Here is a 17,494-nt window from a genome sequence, read left to right as displayed (position 1 = left end):
ACAGCCCCCAGCTTGATCTCTCTGTTCTAGTGCCTAACCTCTCCAATTTTCACTGCTCCATTAATCTTTCCCAAATACAGCTCAGATTTTGTCATTCCATTGCTCAAAACCTTCCAGGATTCCTCACTGATTTTTAAAGTACCAACTCCTCAGCATATCCCTCCTAAAATGACCTTGACCTACTTTTCCAAATTTACAACCCACTACTATGCTTAACCTACATCAGTCACCTTAATTAGCTCTTGGAGTTTGTTATTAAATACCCCCCTAGTCCCCCTTTGCCCACCCCAATCTCACCACAGCAGCCTCTCTGCTATTGTTCAAGTAATCGAGGCATACTCCTGCCTCAAAGCCATGGCACTTGATGTTCTCTGTCTACAAAGCTCTTTATTACATATTTATACGGCTCTCCCCAGCTTAATTCATGTCTTTATTCAAGTATCATTTGTTCAGAGGGCTCATCTATCTAAAATTGCACATCCCAGATCGCTCTCAGCTTTCTCATCTTGTTTTTTTCCTTCATAGCACTTCCCACTACTTCCCATTTTATTTGGTATGTGTCTTATTATTGTCTGTCTCCCCAACTGGAATGTAAGCTCCATGAGGAATTTATCTGTTTGGTTCATCATTCAAGCACTTAGAATAGTATCTGGCACATAATCAGTGACTAGTAACTTTCTGTTTAAGAAATGAATGGAACTGTGGTTAGAGAGATTAACAAGGCAACAGGAAATGAATGAGTGGTAAATCAGGGATTCAAATTCAGGTCTTTCTGATGTCTGAACAAACACTATCCCAAAACACACTACTGCTATCCTAGGCACTCAACTACTTATGCCATTTAATTACTTCATATTTAACACTGTAAGGTCTACCCATTGTAACACTATTTTCCAATTATCATATGTAATCATGTCAATTCTTACTTTTTTTTCCCCCATAGAAATGGTGATTGTTTTTCACCAGTGGATAAATTATTCCTAGCTTGCAGTGAAATCAAATCAATTGTTTTAGTTGTTTTCTAAGTCTGTTTTATACAATGTATTACTAAAAAAATAAAAAGTTTTTATTTTGCTTCAAAAAGTCGTACACTTATTTAGAACTAGAAGCTATTGAAAAAGTTGTTTACTTTTTTCTATCTCTACCCTACTCCAAATTCTCTTTTACTATTTTAAGATTCCTACAGGAAGATATTTTATCACTTCCCTTCATGGATGGTATCTATAACAAATCTTCAGCTATTTTATAAAATCTTTAAAAAACCTTGTCAATATTATCCTGAGACCACCTATGAATTAATTTTTTTCTCAAAGCCCAACAGTAATCTACAGCACATAATACACAGCTTTCAATAAATAGACAAAGAATTCTCATTTCTTCATCCAGTTGAATCTTTCCTACTAATCTTGACCCAGAATAAATCCTATCAAATAGCACAAATCTTAAATACTTGGCAAAAAAAAAAAGCAAAGGCAGCTCAATCTTATCTCATTTAATCATGTAATCTTCATGTCTGTATGTTTTTCAGACCAAGTATGTTGTAAAATTCAATACATTTAATGAAAACTGTTATTTAGACCTATATTTAACACATTCAACATAAATAATAAACTTCAAAACTATCTTCAATTTAGTATTGTTATCCTCATTTTATGGATGGAGATTCAGAGAGGTTAAGTAAATTATCTAATGTCACACAGCTAGTATATAGGAATAGCTAGTAGGAATCTGAACCCAGGTCTATTTGCCTATAAACCTATGACCTCTACTAGAATTTGCATCCCTTCATCGGGTCTATACAATGGATATAAAAAGACACACAGTGATAGTATTATTCAAAGATATACATTATGATAAACAAAAGTAAAATTGGATTATTGTAAGAGAAGTCCTTAAGGAACATATAATGTAATAGAAAGTATAGGACAAAACAGAAAGTAATTCCATGAAAGTTAAAAATAAAATGCTACTGGGCTTCAGATAAATTACTAGGTGGAATTTGGGGGGTGGGGAGAATGGGAGTAGGAATCAGGTAGACTTCACAGAAGAGCTGTGGAAGATGGGCAGAATGTTAACAAAGGAAGGAGAATTTTCTGTGCCAAAGAAGTTCAGATGAGCAAAACCAGAAGCAAGACTGCATGAGGGGATGGTTATGTTCAGGTAACAAGCAGTTTTCCAACCTAATTTGTAAAGCAAAATTTATAAAGGAGAATAATGAAAAGTAAGGCTGACAGTAGTTCAAGATCAGGAGGGCCTCAAATGCCTCCATTTCTACTTCTAATCGACATTGGAAAGACAAAAGAAAGACAGGGTCACATAGACCTAGTTCATTAATATTCCATCTTTCCAATTTCAGTCTGGCTTCTGCATCACTCTTTCTTTGACTAATGTATATAATCTCTAGGCAACCATAATATTTAAAGTGGTTATTCTAGAATTTCTTCTCTCTCAAACACTTCTATGAAATTCTCATCTGCCCATTTTATCAATGAATAAACACTTCCCTCTTTTGAAATTAATGAGACCATGACAAATAAACCCTTTTGTACCTGACTTTCACCAGAGTTTTTTTTAAATATTGTGTTTTCATTCCTCTCTCAGGTCTCAAGAAAACAATAAAAAATCTTCCCCCTTAAGGTAGTTCTCCCGCCTAAACTCTAAAACTAATCTCCCAACACTTCCTCTAGAAGCTGATTCCTATAATTTATTCCCTTTAGTGCAGTATTTGAAACTCCAATGTGAAAAACAAGTCATGGATAGGATGATAGGTATGAAATAGTTCATACTGAAGATAATCACAACACATGTATCTCATTATACTGTCTTTCAAAACATTCTGGAACAAAATTTTTCCATGAACCATGCATAGCCTCCTTGCCTGCCACTTTGCAACCTTTACTCTATTGCATCTCAGGCCCTATCTTTATTCTGTTTACCTGTCTGCCCTCTCCACTTGACCTAGTACTTTGAGGGCAGGAGCTATGCTCATTGAGAAAGAAAGACATTCAAATTATTTATTATAATAAAATACGTTAAATGTTAAAATACAGCTATATATACATGGTATTTTGGAAAAGAAGAAGTTATCTAGGACAGCATATCCTAAGATTGACAGGAAGCTTAATCTTGATGGAGATTTAGGAGCTTGCTGAGCTCACTAAAGAAGAAAAGGGCATTCCACCTCAAAGAAATAGAATATGCTTGATTTAGAGGTATTAAAAAACAGGATGTTAAGGAATTGCCAAGTATTCCTGTACAGATTAGAGGCTGGGCACATGTAAGAATGCAGCTGGATATGAAATTAGAAGGAGGGTGGAATAAGATCACAATGGGCAATAGGGAACCATTTGAAAGTTTTAAGGGGGGGAAACAGCAAGATCTCTAGTTAACACTGAAAAAAATGCATGGGTGGGATGAGAGAACAAAGACTAGGAAACCACTTAGGAGGCCATGGCTATCACAGATGTGTTAAATGATCAGTCTGAACTAAGGAAGCAACAGTGTGAGTAATTAGGGAGTTGAGGGTTATTTAGGAGAAATAATCAACAGAACTTGGTAACTGGATGTGGAGAAATTGGTAATATTTCACTGGCTTCTGGAAAAGATGATTGCATGGTGCCAAGGCCAGAAAATACAGACTTTCTTATGGTGCCAAGACCACAAAATATAAGCTGGCTCTGGCCAACATTAATATAAGCTCAAGATTCCATTATCACCCCAAACTCATTCTTCTTATTTAACCTATTTTTCTACATTTAGCCTCCATTTCCATACAGGTGCTCACTGACTCACACACAAGTCTTCCAGGCAGTCCCCTAAATAAATCCCTTTCTATCCTAATCCAGTATTTTTCAAGTATGTGCCTCAGCCTACCTCAACAAATCTCCTGTAGTACTTGATAAAAATGCAGAGTTCTTGGCCTATCCCAGACTCCATGAGGGACAAAATTTGCATTTTGATACACTTTCCAGTTTGAGCATCATTAGCCTAATCCAGCCTACCTACTACTATCAAATTTATTTTTCTTAAACCCTGCTTTCCTCATACCATTCCTTGCTGAAACTAATTTCTAATCATCTCCCTGGACTTCAAGACAGTCTTTCAATGAGATTTTTGAAAGCCACACACTGGAAAGCCAATATATATTCTTTGTTCCAACAAAGTCAACCTCATCTCTCACTTCCCTCTTCTCCACCTCTACTCCCCAACACAATTTGGTTCTTTCTCCAAGCCTTTGCATTGAATATTATTTCCATAATCTGAGAGCTTCTCCATAGTCAAATGCTAGCCATTCTAACTATTCATGAAAGCACAGCTTAAGTCCAGAAATGTGCATGGTGTGTTCTCTAACTACTCTAACCCTACTTCTCTCTCCTGTTTATGAATTCCTATTACACCTTACAGTCAGCATGCACAATTTAAGGTTTGATTATTTCAACATAAATTATTAAAACTGTAAATTCTTATCTCACTCTTATTTTACAGTCATCAGTGCACCTGGCACAGTTCTTGGCACATAACAAGCCCTAAAGAAATACTTGCTATTTTTTAAATTATCCCAAAAGATGGATGGTTTTCCCCTATATGTCATATGAATTAAGTTAAAAAAAAGAAGAAATCAATATTCAAAAGCAAAACAAATCTGTAATGTATTCACTATCCTAGATAATGCAGTACTTAGTAATGCTAAAGATACTGTTTCCTGCCCTGTTCTGTAAATGTACATTGCTCAGTCGTGGAGAAAAGGTAATCACAAACAGTTCTCAGTTACCATACAGGCTATTTTTGGAGTATTATGTAATAGTGTATCATGTAATTATGGCACTGAAATACAGTACCTTGAGTATAAAACCTCTGAAAGACAGCAACAGAAACAACCATAAAAGGCAATGTAAGCCAATCACTTCTACTTACCATTTAATAACTGAACCTCAGAGAAATTACATAACTTGTCCAAAGTCACAGAGCCAATTAGTAGCCCCCACAAAGACAAGCACTCAGGCCTCCTGACTGAACATCAGGGTTGTCTGCATTACACTGTGTGCTTGGTGACACTAAAATCAAAGTGAAATATTTTAATAAGAACTCCTGTCAGCATAAACCAACCTTTTAGGAGTGTCTCCCTGCCATACTTAGAAACTGAGGTAAAACACACAATTTCATCAGAATCATAAGGACTGACACAGGCACATGGTTTTTAAAAAAATAAAACTTTCTAAGACAAAGTATACAAGCATATTCTAGTTCTAAACATTTCCCATAACCACAGGAAAAATACTTACCATAGCTAAATTCTAATCACCTGATCTTATATTCATCTCACTGCTTTGGCAAGATATACGTCAAAAGAAGAACCAAATACATAAAATACTATAAGCAAAAGCACAAATCATATCTACAGGTAAAACACATCTTTTGTACTCACCATAACTTTACTTCCAACTATCTGCATGCAGAGGTCAACGGAGAGTGGTTATGGTGTAAAAAAAAAACAAAACAAACAGCAAAAGTATTAGTAATCAGAAGCTTTTCACAGAAGTTAAGTGTTTAGTAAATTAGTAAACAGCTAACCCTACATATACTTCTAATACTTTAGATCTAGAGGCCAAAACAAACATACCAGTATTAATTTCTGCCCTATTTCAAAAAACGTATAATGTTAGTGGAATAAAGATTCCTAAATAAAAGATTATTACTATTTGAGGATTTTTTTTTTAATGTACTATAATGGGCTTCTCATACAGTGCAATCTAAATATTAAGTTATGCAAGATTAAATTGGGCATCAGATATTTTACCAGCCTAGGGCCCCTCAAAAAATTATCAATAGAAAACTAAATTTTTTTCCAAATATTGCTTATTTTTTCCCTTGTTATGACAGGTATACTATTAAGGATAAAATAAGGTGTTTTAGAATATAAATGTGTCAGTTAAAGTCATGCATTAAGAAATGAACTTTAGGTAGAAAACTGGGATATTTTATATTGTTGAGAATTTAAGGTTTACAATATTGTTTTGTATTACACTTGAAAATTACAAAGAAGATAGATTGCTTATGATTCTAGTTTTCTAGGTCATCCTAGCACTTCTATTATAAGATCAGAGTTTTCTATATAATGTGAAATGAAGAAGCAGTTTATATCTAAGCATGCAGATATTCTTAAGTAGGAAACAGTTCAAAAATTGCAACTTCAATTGAGCTTTCCTAATAGATAAGAGATTAGATCATTTCTGAGAGGCAGAATTGTTTAAGAAAGCAAGAAGTAAAATCATAGGCCCAAACATACTTTTATGCTAAAATCCAAACAGAAATTAAATCATTGTAATCAGATTATTACACTTGAATATCCAGCAATGTCCAAAAAAGAGCTGATCGACAATCTAAAACCATTAATCTGATAGCAGCTATAATCAAATCAATACGTGTTCTATTTTTCAGCTGGTACTTTAAAAACAAAAATCAAATAAAATTGAAATCCCAGTAATAATCCTAAATTGAACAGGACACAACAAGATACAAGAAGATAATGACAGTTTCCAAGCAAATTATTTCAGAGGAATCCATGAATCTCCAAACAAAGAGGCAGTTTCTTAAATATTCATTCAATGGACTATTTATAGGCAGCGATTATTTAGTTGAATAAAAGCCTCTTTGGTGCCATAAACAGTCTTCTGAATTGAAAGATATGCTATTGACCTAAATTATTTCCTCCCACCAAAAACACAAAGGTCTTATTGTCCCTTGTTTATTTGGCACAGACAGGAGACTAATAAAAGAATTCAAGCCTGTCTTAACAATTAAGGCAGGTCTATACTCAGTGAAACAACCAGAATGTGGCCCATTTAATGATTCATTCGGATTGCAAAATGATTGCATTTATCTAAAGCACATACAGCAAACAGATTATACTGGCCAAGAGAAGCTAAGAGAAACGGGTTTGGTCATGTTTGGGTTCAGCTGTTTCATCATATTCAAGCAATGTCTGGAAAAGAAGACCTGAGAAAGAAAATATCTGATAATGGCAAAAACAAAACCACAACACATGTATACACACACACACACAGATACACTGCCCCTTTCAACTATTTATTATACAGGTCAATCTAAAAAAACCTACAAATGTATTTGGTAGCACAATTTATTTCCTATTCAGATTTTGTTAAAATTAATGATACCTCTTAATGGCTCATGTGTATTCAAAAATATAATTTTACGTATTTTTAAATCTCAACTTCAAAGACTGTGATGAAGTCAGGAATAAGCTAGTTTCTTAATATCCTAATAAGGACATTGCATTTGGCAAATTAAAGCTAGGATTTCAGTGACTAATTTTTCCTCATAAATGTCTGTATGGGCTAAGATATAACATGTACGATCACCTCTAAATCACTGATGCATTGTGCCTCTTTAAGGATTATGAACTGGTATGGCAACACTTGCAATATTAACAAAGCTTGGTTATTTGAAAACATATCTTGGTATTTTGAAAATACAGGCTCTTCCAGATTATTTGTGGCCAAATTACCTACGCGTACCAACTACTACAGATCAGGTCCAAAACCACAGTTGTTAAGGTGAGCAAAACGAGTCCAACTGCAAAGAGGTACTTCTCAACTCCCTTAAAGTTCATTCATCCCTAATGAGAGTTACTCAGGCTTATTCCTTTAACATTCACACAACTTAACATTCTCTATTATGGAATTTAAGAGGAATTTAAAACTGTTTTGAAATAGTTTTAATTATATCTTTTAATTTCCTTTATATTCTCATTCCATGTTTTATTTTAGCAAAGTTAATTATATAAAAACGCTTCATTTGCTTAAGAAAAAGGTTTTGAGCACTTACCTGTGTATGAGTTCCATCCTGCTTTACTGTCCTTACCCAGGAACCCAAGAGAAAGACGGACATTTCTTATTGAGCTCCTATTTGATTTGTTTTTCAATTCCATACAAAATGACTAATGCAGGTGTTAAAGGGGAAAATGTACAATTTATGTTTAAATTTAACTATAATTCTCACATATTGTACATGTGACTATAAAACATTTTTCCACAGGGACTCTAGCCCTTAACTTTGTTTTTATTTCAAGATGCAAGTTTTGTCTACTTACAAAAAAGCATTTTCATAAAGGAGGGATTACAATCTTACCTACATTAAATGAAGAAACGTTTTTAATCAGTGTATGAATATAATGAAAAAGCAAGGGTAAAAAAGTGGAAGAGATGCAAAACAAACCTAAATAAAGCCTAATGAAAGACAGCAGGATGGAAATCTTGGTTATGCATGGCAAACAGCCATACTTTACATTATAATTTATGCAGATTTTATTGTCATGATCATGAAGAAGTCAAAAGATGAGAGGATTGTTTGTCACTGGCATCCCTCACCTTCCAAAGGAAATTATATAAGCAGTTCTCTTTATTTTAACAACAGAAAAATGGTACTAATTAATGTCTTCCCAAGGTGAGAAAGCTTTAAACATGCTTATTAACAGGCTTTCTGCCATCATAATATTTGGTCCATGAAAAATATTAGCAAATAAAATGTATAATCTTGAAACGCTAATGAAAGTGCTGTGCACATGTCAGATGCTCATATTTACACTGAATGAAACAAATAAGGGTCATATTCTAAATAGTTACAGTACTGATTTTGTGGCTAACACCTTAAACATAGACTTTCATGTCTTTGAAGAAACATTCATTTTCTACCTTTCAAATAAAGTAATTTAAGAGTTCAGCCAATATTTACCCAAATGTTAGCATTTTAATCTGAAAAAATGATTATATAACTTAAAATGTGCATTTCGTTGGTCAGTTGAAGAAGAAACAATACGAGAACAAATGAAAACAAGTTTTACAGAGACAGAGTAACGACCCAAACGTTAAGGAATAAAAGCTGCATATAAACTTCATTATACTCAATCCCACTTACAAAAACAAAACCAACAATTGAGCCAGAAACACTAACAAACTCTTGTCATTAAAAACCCCACACGATTATTCATATTATTATCTGTACTTTGCACTCAGATTTAGTTACATAGATTTACTAGTGTATTTGCCTTCAGGTATTTGAAAAATAACACCGAGTGCATACCCTGCATTTCCTAAAGCACTTTACTGTGAACAATAACTTGAGTGCAAATATGAGAAGAGATTCATCAGAATTTCAGAGTTAAAGCCCTATGCATCACCTAATTCTATTGAAAACGACGCTCATGGCAAATTTCACTTATCACTTGAAACATATTTCTGCCCTTGGATACCAGAAGCAAATTAAAAAACATGCTGTTGCTCTGCTCTGGCAGAGCTGCAATGCGTTACACTTTAATAGTCCAGCATTTAGATTTAGCTTGCTTAAAGTATAATACCGAATCAATACAATTGTAGAATTCAGGGCAAAATGCATCAGTAATTGCCACTGCAATTACTGTACTCAAATAGCATTAATAGGAGAGCCAAATAATTTTAGAACATATTTTTCCAACAAAGAATTATTTTCTTCACTGGTCAACTTTTTAAATTTAAAATATGTATGTTTTACATGTGAATATATGTGTGCATGCATATAATATATATTTACACACACAGTACCACACACAAAACTGTGTGTGTATATATATACATATTATATTTGTGTATATGTACATACACATAAATATATAAAATACATATAGACATAGCAATTTTATAAAATCTAGATGGGAAAAGCTTTTTCTTTACAGAAATTTAAAAGGTACATTTCACCATTTCAAAAATACATTTCTTTCTTACAAAAAGAAATCAAACTCGAAAACTATTTCTGGAAACATCTTAGGAAGTGAATGAAGCAACATATTCCATTAAAACACCAAGTTTTTCCTGCTGAAACAAATCTTCTCAAAAAACCCTACTTTCAAGTCTTTTGAGATTCACACAAACTGATTTGATTGAAGTTCCTATTAAGCACCCTCCTTTATATTAAATTAAGCTGTACAATAATAATTATGAAGCAGCTTATGTAGCATCACATAAAATGAAAAAAAAGCTAAACCACATAATTAAAATATTGCTAATTCAATGCAAGCAGACACCACACATGTAGCTTTAACATAAACTTTGTTAAAGCATATGACTGGGCTATGTTTGTGTCTTCTCAAAATCCAAAATTTTCATATAACAAACTTGTATTAAGTACAATACCTGCAAACTGCTGTTAGTTTTAGTAAGTATACAAAACCACTGCCCCAAAACTTGCTGAATTAACTCAGAGCCTTCTATCCTTAGTCTGTTTTTTTATAATAGTGGAAGTCTTTCTAATTATGTTCAGTTTTGAAATATATACTAAATGTATAAAAATACATGTATAAGTTTTTGTCTGAATACCCTATGTGAATACACTGAGGCAAGAACTTCCAGATCTGAGATTTGTTTGTTTTTAAACAGATAATGCTAAGCTCAGTATGTCAGGAGCCAGGAAAATCTCACTACTCACAGATTTGGCAGTAGCAGAAATATACTGGACAACCATCTCACGCTTGGTGGTAAAATCTTTGTTTCGTAAAGGAGCTTTTCGTTCTTCATTAAGGTTCATGTCCTCCTGTTAAAAAGAACATTTATTGTGAGCATTACTAAATTTCTGCTTTAGAGTTTCATAAGTGATTACTAGATATTAATATTCTCTGTCTTAAAATAGTAAGTCATGCTGTTTACATTCATAACGATTATGAAGCAGCTTATGTAGCATCACATAAAATGAAAAAAAGCTAAACCACATATTAAAAATATTGCTAATTCAATGCAAGCAGACACCATACATGTAGCTTTAACATAAACTTTGTTAAAGCATATGACTGGGCTATGTTTGTGTCTTCTCCTCAAAATCCAAAACTTTCATATAACAAACTCGTATTATGAAAGTTACAATACTAATCATTTTTGTGGATCCTTCACTATTGTTTTTCACTCTAGAAACCATAATCTTGTGTAAATTGTACCATATATTCATGGTTCATATCTCTACCTAGTGAACTAATGAGGAGAAGGAAAAAATATTTTTAAACCATTGCACAAAATAAATAGGCAGTTTATAGCATAGATATATATCATGCAGGCTTAACAAAGTTATTTATTTACACCGATAGCAAAAACAAGCACTTTACTTTTTGGTATATGCTCCCTTAGGATCACTGTTTTCTAGAAGAGTAATTATGATTTGTAAATTAATAGGAAATATATAATACGTCACTGAAGAAAAATTAATGAGAAGTTGCTGGATTTGTAAAAACAAAAAATAATCAGAAATATATTTAGTTGTGTTGGGGTAACAAAAACCACTCCTTGGAGGGAAAAATATTCGGTTATAAGAACATATTGTTTAGTGGTTCAATAAGCTAAATTTTGATTGGGAATGTTTATTTTGTAATACACAAGCATATTAACACTTTCACTACACAAATTATTTTTCTTCAATTTTAAACTCACTTAACCCTTGCAGTATATTAAGACACTCTTGAGAGAGTCACAAACCAAGTTGGAATGACTATGCTTCAAAAAGCAACACCAAAAAAAAGACAACCTACAGAATGGGTGAAAATGTTTACAAACCATACATCTGATAAAGGACTTGAATCCAGAATATATAAAGAACTGTTACAAATCAACAATAAAAAGACAAATAATACAATTACAATGGGCAAATGATGTGAATAGACATTTCTCTAAAGAAGATATACAATGACCAATAAGCACATGATGTTCAACATCATTATTCATTAAGGAAATGCAGTCAAAATTACAATGAGATCCCACTTCACTCCCACTAGGATGGCTAGGATAAAAAACATTATAATAGCTAATGTTGGTGAGGATACAGAGAAACTGCAATCCTTACATATTGCTGGTGAGAATGTGAAATGATTTGGCCACTTTGGAAAACAGTCTAGCAATTCCTCAAAAAGTTAATATAGAGTTACCATATGGCCCAGTTTATACCCAAAATAAATGAAAACACATCCACACAAAAACTTGTACATGAATGTTCAGAGCAGCAGCATCAAAGAGTAGAAACAACCCAAATGTCCATCAAATAATAAATGGATAAACAGGTGGTATGTCCACATAATGGTATATTACTCAGACATAAAGAAGAATGAAGTACTGATCTTCTACATGAATGAACCTTAAAATCACACTATGCTAAGTGAAAGAAGCCAGTCACAAAGACCATATGTTGTATGATTCCATTTATAATAAATGTCCAGAGTAGGCATAGCTACAGAGATAGAAAGTGGAGTAGTGTTTGCCAGGAGCAGGGGAGGGAGGAAGAATGGGTGTGTGTGTGACTGTTCATAGGCATGGTAATTCTTTTCGAGTAACAAAACTCTTTTAAAATTGACTGTTGTGATGGTTGTCCAACTCTTGAAATATACTAAAAACACACTGATAAAGGCTGGCTAGGGAAATGCAAATTGAATGGCTACTCGTACCCACAAATAAAATGAGTTATTATTTATGAAGTTATTATTATTTAGAAAAATGCCTGATAGTTAGTAAATGCTATCTTTGTTAAATAATTCACGGTTTAGTAGGGAAAAGATATGCAAATAAATAACTATAAAGGAGACATGTGTATAATGCTTTGGGAACACAGAAGGCAGATGGAAAGGTCAGAGAAGTCTTCATCAGGACTTGAGACTTGAAGGATGAGAAAAATAATAAAGCATAAGGCTAGCTAGGAGGTCACAGTGGTCTTCTGTCATGTTTGGCTGCCCAACAACATTTGAACACGTCATCTACATTTTAATACAAACTCACAGTGTCAATTCCACCTAACCAAAGAAGAATCCATAAAAACTACATTTGTTGGACTCCCTTATAACAAGAGTACAAGCGTGTAGTAGCTTCATTTCCACCAGTGAAATGCATTTATAACAGGTGTAGATTCAGAAGTGAATTATGTAAGGAAGCATGTCATGAGTAAGCCATCCATTTTGCAGTGTGGGTGACAACAGAGATGACATGGTTAAGGAATTGATTGCAGCACAACAATTTTGTCCAGATGGTTCTGGGTGTGATGAGAGCTCCTAAATCAAACTGTATTTCAGTCTGATTCCTATAACGTTATCTGGAGTTTGGTTCTGCAACCCTTCTGGTTTAAGAGCTACCTAGTATGTCTTAATAACATACATCAATTTAAACTAGCTAGAGTGGATTATCTTACATTGAATAATTTGGGCTGTGGAAATAAATGATAAGAGTTTCAACTAAGAGAGATGGTAAATTGGACAGAGGGAATAAACTCAAGAACCATGTAAATGTTATTTGAAGGCAGCATTCTCTCCTCCAGACTATAAAGTTTACCTCCCAGCTTCAACTTATTTCATGTGACACATAGGTTATTATCCATCTCTCTCTCTCTCAGGCAGTCTGTGGTTTGATAAATGCAAGGAAGGAAAGGACTTCCACCTTCTTCATCTTGAAATACTATGCTTCTATTAATTCAGCCTCCAATTTTATGACCTTATTGGCAAGCACATCATTCTGCTGACTCATCTTCTGTTTGTTTCCATCAAAACCCTTAAGTACTGCTCACATATGCTAGGCTATGTCTCTGCTGCCTCAAGACATTCTGGTTAAATTATAGGCTCCTGCAAATGTGGTCAGCATGAATCTGCATCTGCCAAGTAGAATCAATTCCTGAACACTGACAAAATTGAGTGCCTGCATTTGTGCACTTCACAGCCAGGTTTAAGAATGTGGTAGTACCTCCTACGGCAATCTCTAGGTAGAGAGTTTGCTCTCCTTCCAGTGACATTTCTGCATTACAATGTACCTCCATTCAATTTTAATGGCATACACTGCTAAGATCATGCCATCAAAGTAGAACCATGGAAGTAGGCAGTCTACTAAGGGGAATATGAAATTATACACCTCAGAAGAATGTTGTCAAGATTAAGTGTAAGCATGCACATCAAGCCTGGTGCATATCAACTAGCCTTCAAAAGAATGCTAGTTATTAATGCTATTATCACCCCATCTCATCTTTTTAAACCACTTTCCACCTTATCCCTTGTGTTTTAATAATTCAAGGTGTGTGCAGCTCCCTCCATACTCTATGCCACAACACACTTCCATCACTGTGCTCATGATGCTGTTCTCTCTGCCTAGATGTTGTCATCTTCACCATCCTCTCCCTCTATTAACCACATCCCACACCTCATCCCACCCAAATCCATGTCTTTATACTTGCACGAACTCTTCTGATTTCCCACAAATACCTCAGTTAGAAATGACTATATTCATTCTATTTTCATATTAATTCCTATTTTGCCGCACTTATTTCAACTATCTGATAAATCTCTCTCTCCTAAACTATAAACTAACTGAGAGCAGAAATTGGGTCTTTTTTATCTGTAGTCCCAGCAAAGAGCATAATTCATGGAATGCACTAATATTTAATAATTATTTTCTGAACCAATGTGATACTTAGGACCTATTCACTAAATATTTTAATTTACTTTACAGCTATGAACACTTTTTATATATGCTGTATAGGTTGATTGGGAATAGGTACCAGTCATATCAACAGAAGAGACCATTTTATTCTTATAGAAATAAGCAGCATACTAATAATTAGGGAGCTAATACTTCCAAATCATTAACTCCAGTTTTATAATGCAATCATAAAACTAAATAGAGCAATATTCATAATAGAGCAATATTCATAATTCAATATTAATTCTAAACAATGTAATTGAATATGAAACTACTTCTAAACACACTTCAGGTTTTATAGTATTGAAAACACAAAAGCAAGCTTTTAGTATATTTAACATTTAGTTAGTACTTCTACAATATATAAGAAGATTGTGGTATTTTGTAGTTTTAAAAATTGTTGCTTGAAGTCTAAATAATTGACCATTTATAATATTTTAAACCCATATTTGTAAACACTAAGCCACTTTTTCTCCTTCCACTTATGCCATGATGCAATTTTCCCATTACAGCAAATTCTTTCACTTCTTCAGTAAATAAACATTGTATTCTTAAAGTTTTTACTTAGATGCCATATAAGAATAGAATCAAATGAGGTTAAAAGTTGAACCAGCTGCCTATTCATTCACTTGTATTCTCTTTCATTCATTCATTTCATTCTCTTTCTCCTTCTCCCTCTCTCCCCCCATAAATATTTAAAGAGGTGACAATATAATTTTTTAATTTTCTCATCTTCTAAGGTTTTCTCTTTTCCTAACTCTTCCAGTTTTCCTACTTTGCTTTATGAGACATAAATGTCAACCTTTTACATTTTACATCTTTTCTTTCCCTATAAGAGAGAATACTTTTCCCCTCTTTCTATAAATTTGCTATACAAGTCTATGTATTTTCTGTAAGTTGTTTCTGTTTCTGTGTCTGTCTTGATCCCAATTTAAGACTGGATTTTCCACTTTCTGTTCTAAAATCTGAGCTGGACTTCACCATCAAATGCTTGCCCTTTTCCTTCTGCTTCTCAGTAGTAATCATTCAAGTAGTCTTTAACTTCTATGTTTAGGGGGCCTGTACCCCTGAGGAGAATGAACCAATGATACTCTAGTAACTAAAACTGTGCCCGAGCATTATTACAGTGATGTTTGCTTGTTTTAGGGTTATAAATGAACCGATTTTTACAGAATTAGTTTAATTTATTCTTCTCAAAAGATATGTTTCATAATTCTTCCAGCTTCTGTCAACTGAAAATGATAGAATATTTCTTTCTAAAATTCCAATAAAACGTCAAAGATTTTCTACATAATTAAATAATTGGCCAATTCTACCTGGCGTTAAATAACTATCTCATGTTTTCAAAAGATCCAGTTAACCTTCCCTATATGGACTGTAGCCACAAAACACATAGAAGCTCACATGGGAAACAGTTAAAGGAAAAAAAGTCCAAATAAATTATCACTACAAATAGTATAGAGCCAAGAGCAGAAAAAAAACATGATATTAAAAAAATGTTACTGAGTATGATGGCACAAAAACTCTTCATTTATTTCTGCTTTCAGGTCCTATTAGAGGGATATAACTTTGAATAATTACATATACCTCTTTACCATCAATAGGGTAAATTCAGAACATACATTTAGATATTAGAAAACAAATATTATTTTCACTTTTCCATAATTCTTAAATCCTGAGCTCAGCATTCAAACCAGTGGTTTCCAAAGTCCAGGGATTGCATAAAGGATCCACGGCAGTTTGTGAAACATATATATTTTTTATTCAAAAAATATAAGAAAATAAACTTCAATAGTTAACATGAGAACAACACTGGAGCCTTCACAGGACCCCTACATCCAAATTGTACATGAGATGTCTTGGGAGAAGAGTACAATATTCCCAATGCATATTTTTTCAGTCAGTGTGGTACAACATACTGCAGTTTACATGTGCCTGGTTAAATGGATTTACTGGTTATTTTATCTAGTTTTTAACTAAATCAATCTTCAAAAAATATCCCAACAAAATGGAAGATGGCTTTTAAAGATTACTGCAAAGACAACAGATTGAGGATGACAGGATAATACAAAAAATGCAAACACAAGGGAACAAGAAAATGTCCGACCAATATATCCCCTACTCATAAGTCTGAGCCTTTCATCCATCATATCACATAGCAAAAATAATGAAAATCTAAGGCTAAGAAGCTGATCCCACAAGATTAAAAATTATTAAGGTTAACTATTTGAAATATGGATGTGTACCAAATATCAGCAGTGACTCTCACTTTATGTGCATTACTGTACCTTAAAACATTAGCTACTAATAGTAAAAAGTCACCTCAGATCAGTAGACCATTCCAAGTCCAAGCATTCAGAGCATGACAAAAGCTTTTTCAATTTTCTCAGCAATAATTAGAATCATGTGACACTCAATCCAGTACCTTAGTGAAATTTTGTGAGCATTATGTCATGTGTTTAGAAGCGACTTATGCACATCTTTAACAGCAAAAGACCAGAAGTGCTGTGGCACTGGGAAAATACTTGGTAAAAGCAGTTGAAATACTACATGTAAAACAACATGGCAATAAACTAAAACACACTCCTTGGTCAGCAAATACTGTCAGAAGACACATAGAAATCATTGCTGAAAATTTGCTAGAACAAGTATCAGAAAAATTACTCTGTGGGAGGTTTATCATAGAGTTGAATGAAAATACAGCTTTTTTTCTTAAACAACACAGCTTTTATTATTTGCTAGATTGTTTCAATAACGAAATTTAGAAACTGCTTTTCTTTGAGCCACTAATGGAACAATCTAACAGAGAAAACAAATTACCAACATCAATGACTTACTTAATGAAAAGATGTTTAAATAAAACACTAGGTGGGAAGGATTCCTGAGTAAGTTACTCTATAAGTAAAATTCAAGCCATGGCAAGAAAGAAATTGGAACCAAAGTACACAAAGAGCTACACAGAGTCAAGAACGTAGTTCTGTTTTAAATAAAAGCAAGGTATTTCAAAGATGGAAAGT

General features: G+C 33.6%; 1 protein-coding gene across 6 annotated transcripts in view; it reads right to left on the bottom strand.

The window, feature by feature from the left end:
- The window catches only part of DIAPH2 (diaphanous related formin 2), a 953,825-nt gene that overhangs the window by 844,559 nt on the left and 91,772 nt on the right, over window positions 1–17,494 (bottom strand). For 5 of the 6 annotated variants that reach the window (XM_036919628.2, XM_057495928.1, XM_057495929.1 and 2 more), the window contains 2 exons: window positions 10,477–10,581; window positions 5,426–5,446 (listed from right to left, as the gene is read on the bottom strand). In XM_036919628.2, the coding sequence (XP_036775523.2) occupies window positions 5,426–5,446; window positions 10,477–10,581 (126 nt within the window). The remainder of the gene's footprint in view (window positions 1–5,425; window positions 5,447–10,476; window positions 10,582–17,494) is intronic. The other variant, XM_036919627.2, reaches the window with a different exon arrangement.

The sequence above is a fragment of the Manis pentadactyla genome, chromosome X (genome assembly GCF_030020395.1).
Source record: "Manis pentadactyla isolate mManPen7 chromosome X, mManPen7.hap1, whole genome shotgun sequence".
In the NCBI taxonomy this organism is placed as follows: Eukaryota; Metazoa; Chordata; class Mammalia; order Pholidota; family Manidae; genus Manis; species Manis pentadactyla.
This window is presented reverse-complemented; position numbering and strand designations above follow the sequence as displayed.